The sequence below is a fragment of the Peromyscus maniculatus genome, chromosome 1 (genome assembly GCF_049852395.1).
Source record: "Peromyscus maniculatus bairdii isolate BWxNUB_F1_BW_parent chromosome 1, HU_Pman_BW_mat_3.1, whole genome shotgun sequence".
Lineage (NCBI taxonomy): Eukaryota > Metazoa > Chordata > Mammalia > Rodentia > Cricetidae > Peromyscus > Peromyscus maniculatus.
Window position 1 is genome coordinate 134,487,411 of NC_134852.1, and position 6,000 is coordinate 134,493,410.

Consider the following 6,000-nt stretch of genomic DNA (forward strand, 5'->3'; position numbering starts at 1 on the left):
CTCTCTCTCTCTCTCTCTCTTTGTGTGTGTGTGTGTGTATGAATGCACATGTGTTATGTATACACAAATGTTGTACCTGTGTATGTGGGTGCCAGAGGTGAATCTTGATTGTTCTTCCTCAGGAGCCACCTACCTTGTTTTTTTGAGACAAAGTCTCTCATTGGCTTGGAACTTTCCAAGTGGGCTAAACGGGCTGGCTAGCAACCTTGTGGTGGCACTAGTCTTTGCCTCCTGAGTGCTGAAAGTATAAGCATGTATCACCACACCCAGCTTTTTATAAACGTGGGTCCTAGAGGGTCAAACTTAGGTCCTCATTGCTTGGGTGATAAACACTTTAATGCCTGAGCAAACACTCCATCCTTGCTCCCTGTGGTGTTATCAGGAGAGGAGACCAGGATAGTGCAGAAACAATTGCCCCATCAGAGTCCCAGATGAGAGATCTGGGAAGGAGAAACAGCAACAAAACTTAATACAATAAAACTTGTCCCAAGACTGACCTCAGCTTCAGAGACTAGGTCAATGGCTTCGCAGTCACTCATCAGAGAGTCCTGAATTAACTTCTGAAGATCTTTTTTATTTTATTTTACAATACTATTCAGTTCTACATAACAGCCACAGATTCCCTTGTTCTCCCCCTTCCTGCCCCCCTCCCCTTCCCCCCAGCCCATCCCCCATTCCCACCTCCTCCATATCAAGGCCTTCCCTGAGGACTGAGATCGACCTGATAGACTCAGTACAGGCAGGTCCAGTCCCCTCCTCCCAGATTGAGCCAAGTGTCCCTGCATAAGTCCCAGGTTTCAAACAGCTAACTCATGCAACAAGCCCAGGACCAGATCCCACTGCCTGGATGCCTCCCAAACAGATCAAGCCAATCAACTGTCTCACCTATTCAGAGGGCCTGATCCAGTTGGGGGCCCCTCAGCCTTTGGTTCATAGTTCATGTGTTTCCATTCGTTTGGCTATTTGTCCCTGTGCTTTATCCAACCAAGATCTTAACTGGTGAACTTAGAAACAAAACACACACTCAGTGAGACCTTGGATTCCAAGCCTGTTTCCTTCTCTGTAGAACTGGAATAGTAACAATAACTGCTCTCTTGATTCAAACAGTTAATCACATGGTATCGTAATACTCTTTTCACTTGTCAGAAGTCACAGCTAGGTTATGTGCTCCAAGTTTGTTTGATTCACAGTGAAATTACTAGTAAATGATCATTTATGAAGTGGATAAAAGAATGAGTGAGTGAAGGAAGGGATAAATTTTAAAAGAGGATAGACTTGCTATTTCATGGGTTTGGGAGAAACCACTGGACATTTTCTCATTGACAAAGAAACAGTTACATCTTAATTCAGTGATCCAGTCTTACTTACCATGGGTGCCCCGCTGTGGGATTGCCCTCCAATTACATGCTTGTCACATTCACCTCCAGCAAGATGACCAGAGTCACTGAGGCTCCTCTTCTGCCCTCTGCTTCCTTCAGTGCCCCTGCCAGGTTTTTGTTCTGCATCAAATACTGAGCTGGGCATGTACTCATGCTCCTGTACCCACTGGCTTATAGGGTGAGAACTACTTCATCTCAGATGCCTTGGATAAAAGATTCAAGATCCACAAGGATCTTGACAGATTGTCAATTAGCTGAAGTAGAGGAGATGAATTTGAATGGGACTTAAAGTGAGGGCTGAGGTTTAAGAAGTGAATGCAAAGGATGGATAAGAAGAGCTGCACAGTTGCTTCTGTTCTGAGGAAAAAATGCAACAAGACAAGCATGCAAACATGCAGCACAGGGAACAAAATCTGAGAGAAGCCATGCAGAAACAGTACTTTTTAAGGAGGTTATCTTTCCCCAGCATGTGTTTAATATTTTTGTAATATGATACGAGTTCTGTAGTTTGATAAATAAATAATCTCTCCAGCTGAAATAGAAACAAATTGGGTTTATTCCTTGTACCTAGCCAAAGCTAAGGGCAGCTTCCTGGTTGGTCACCAGTCTCTAGATGAAGACGTACAGTTGATGACATTGGTTTGAATCACAATTTGCCGTGTTCTAGATCAGACCCTCCGTTCAGCTTTTCCTTCCAGTCGAATGTAATTTCTTTTCCTCTGCCCTCCTGTAAGAATTGTTCTGAAAATGATCCCGGACAGCTGGCTTAAGTGAATATAAGATTCTGGCATTCATGAGGTGCTCTCCTAAGTGATCCACCTGCATAAGCACATTTAGTCTTCATCCCAAGCACATTTAGTCTTCATCCCAGTCCTGGGAGCATGGAGTTTTATCAGCCCCATCTTTCATGTGAGGGGTTGAGATTCAGAATGGGGTGAGAGGATTCAGCAAGACCACCAAGGTCATCAGAGCTTTTGGGTTACCGGCTTAGGCAGGCCTATTCTCAAAGGTTGCTTCTTAGCCTCACCCTTTCAGATGAGACCAGCACAGTTAGTGAGCTAAGACTGGTGCTTGCGCGCGCGCGCATGCGCGCGCACACGTGCACGCGCGCGCGCGCACACACACACACACACACACACACACACATAGACACTGGCTATTGTGGAGAAGTTGTCACCCCCAAACAAACGTGGTTACTTATGGCCACGCCTTGGGCTTTGACCTGAAAACTACATTCTGTCCAAGCAGGGTACTCTAACAAGGTCTACTTCTAGCAAATTTTTCCACCAGGCAAATTCCTCTTGCTTAATAAAAGAGCTTACTGTGAAAGCTCAAAACCCAGCAGCAATTAATTATTGACAGAGCATGTGAATTAGAGATAAAAAGAAGTCATTCTTTCTCCACGGAAGTGATAGTAAATAAATTTAATTACGGTAGGAGAGGCTAAGGGATCTTCGTCTGTATTAAGTTTTATTAGCTGAGACATTTAAAAGCATGTCATCATAACAAAGAGGTCTTGTGTAATCCTGAATGTACCACTTTAGTACAGGGCTTGGAAGTGAATGGATTTAACGGAGCACCTGGTGGCAGATGGCCCCCTGTACCATCAGGTATTGAACATCTTTATCCTCAATTAGCACTGGTCTACTTTTGCCTACAGTGAACTGACTGCATAATAAGATCCCAAGCCTCATTTTTAATCACTGGCTGGCCCTCTGTGTTGGGCTGGGGGTAGCAGCATCAAATTGCCTGCCTGAAGGAAAATGTGAATGGAGGGGTGGAGATGGATGGTGCTTTTTTCAAGATGACCAGTAGACAAAAACTGTGGTGTGGGGTCTGTGTTAGTTGGCAGCTTCCTGTTGCTTTAAAAAAAAAAATTAAAAAAAACAAAAACAAACAAAAAAAAAAAAACCACCTAGGACAATCAACTTAGAAGAAAGATTTACCATGGCTTTTGGCTCCAGAGAGCAATCCATGGTTGCTTTGCCTCATTGGTTTTGGTTCTATGGCAACATAGTTTACCATAGAGGGCATATACGGTGGAGGAAGCCTGTTCACCTCTTGGCCAAGATGTAAAAATGAGAAAAGGAGAGAGGAGGTGCCAGGGTCTTAGTGTGCCCTTTATTTAACAAATGTTTGTTCATTTTATATGCTGGTGTGCTTTTGCTTATATGTATGTTTGTGCACCATGTGCATGTCTGGTGCCTGCACATGTCAGAAGGGGGTGTTGGATCTCTTGGAACTGGAGTTACAAATCGTTGTGAGCCACCGTGTGGGTGCTGGGAAACAAATTAAGTCCTCTGCGAGAACAGCCAGTGCTTTTAAACACTGAGCCCACCTGGCAGCCCCTTAATCTGCCCTTTCAAAGCATGACTCCAACGACCTAAATTCCTCTCCTGTGCTCCACCCTTAGAGACTCCACCACCCTACCCAGGCTGGACACAAAGCCTTTAACATATGGCTTTGGGGGGTATTAAAGATCCCAGCTAGAGCAGGCTCTGTGAGTAGTTTACAAGGCCAACTTAGAAGCAAAGAAAAAAGAAAATTGTGTGTCTTGTACCCAGCCTGTGCTTGTATTCAATGTGTTACTTTGTTCTCAAATGAACTTAAGGTGAGTATTAGGACTTTATAATGAAGATGTCATGGCCCAGGGATGTGCTTAAGTTTTCTGAGGACATAAAGTTTGTCTGATGTCTGTCCATTCTTTATCCCTGGGCTTCAGTTTCATCATTTATACAGCAATGTTTTTGGATTAAGCTGGGGTCCAGAAAATCTCCTGAAAAAGTGAAATAACGTGTATTTCAGTTTCTGTGGGCCGCGTACCTGCTGCACCAACTCCACTTGCTGTTTATTGTACAGAAGCAGCACACACACAATGTGTAAGTGAGTAAGTGTGGCCCTGTCCCAATGAAGGTTTATTTACAAGCATTGAAACTTCAATTCTGCATAATTTCCATGTATCACACAATGCTACTATTACTGTCATTTGGATTTTTTCCCATAACCATTTAAAGATTACAAATCCTTCTTAACTCTGACTCATACACAAACAGGAGGCAGTGAGAATTTGCCAACCCTGGACTAGATAATCTTTGAGGTCTTGTTGAGCTCAAACATTTCCTGAAAGCTACTACAACAATAATAAAACCCTTAATTTGTTAAGCTCATGCACACATGAGATTCCATGCTAAATGCTTTTCAAACATTATCTCCCTAATCCTCACACTACAGTGTGAAGTTGGTGCTGTCATTACCTCCGTTTCAGAGATTATAAAACTAATATATAAAGAAATTAAGTGCACATCTAGGTTAAATACAACTGGTAAGAGGTAGAAAGGCAGTTAAAAGCCAGGGATACAAGACTTCCGAGGAATAATGAATAAGCTTTATGCTGCCTTTTCTGATAATTGCATAGTCAAGCCGACAGTTGGGACATAAGGATAAAGAAAACTTACTGGTGCTTATCTGTTCCATTTGGTGGCTCCTACCTTGGTTATGTGTTGCATTTGTGCAAAGATAGTCAAATATCTTGGGTATAGTAATAATCACTGTATTTCTCCTTTCTTCATTCTTCTAGAAATGTGATGCCCAAGACATTGGATGGACAGATAACCATGGAGAAGACCCCAAGTTACTTTGTGACAAATGAGGCTCCCAAGCGTATTCACTCTATGGCCAAGGACATCAAACTCATTGTGGTGGTACGAAACCCCGTGACCAGGGCCATTTCTGACTATACCCAGACACTCTCAAAGAAGCCAGAGATCCCTACCTTTGAGGTGCTGGCCTTCAAAAACCGGACCCTGGGGCTGATTGACGCCTCGTGGAGTGCCATTCGCATAGGGATCTATGCTCTGCACCTGGAGAACTGGCTGCAGTACTTTCCCCTCTCACAGATCCTGTTTGTCAGTGGTGAGCGACTCATAGTGGACCCTGCAGGGGAGATGGCCAAAGTACAGGATTTCCTAGGCCTCAAGCGTGTTGTGACTGAGAAGCACTTTTACTTCAACAAAACCAAGGGATTCCCCTGCCTGAAGAAGCCAGAAGACAGCAGTGCCCCAAGATGTTTGGGCAAGAGCAAGGGTCGGACTCATCCCCGCATTGACCCAGATGTCATCCACAGACTTCGGAAGTTCTACAAACCCTTCAACATGATGTTTTATCAAATGACTGGTCAAGATTTTCAGTGGGAACAGGAAGAGGGTGATAAGTGAGGCTGGCAGTGTGGAGGGAAGGCTAATGAATATAGCAAGGATACTCTTTACCAGAGTCCCAAATCCCACAGGTTCTGAAGCTTCAGCCATGCTGGAGTGCCAAGTAGATTGCCAACCTCATCCAGTCAGATTACCTCCAATGTTGTGGGCTTAGACAAAGGTATAGATCTCATGGCATCCCTGTGAAGGAACCAACTGTATCTGGTTGACCAGGTGGCCACCAGAATCCATGACAAATACTTATCTTCTACTAGTTAATAGAGTCTGAAGACAGGATAAACATCTTCCAGTGCCACAGACATATGCTATGATGTTGATGAGTAGCAAAAAGAAAGGAGGAAAGGAAAGGAAAGGAAAGGAAAGGAAAGGAAAGGAAAGGAAAGGAAAGGAAAGGAAAGGAAAGGAAA

The 6,000-nt window shown here is 43.9% G+C and overlaps 1 protein-coding gene across 1 annotated transcript in view; it reads left to right on the forward strand.

Moving 5' to 3' along the window:
* Hs3st4 (heparan sulfate-glucosamine 3-sulfotransferase 4) overlaps positions 1–5,593 on the forward strand; it is a 413,720-nt gene extending 408,127 nt beyond the window's left edge. Inside the window, exon 2 of the mRNA XM_076551876.1 lies at positions 4,957–5,593. Within this exon, the coding sequence (XP_076407991.1) occupies positions 4,957–5,593 (637 nt within the window). The remainder of the gene's footprint in view (positions 1–4,956) is intronic.
* Positions 5,594–6,000: the final 407 nt, after the last annotated feature.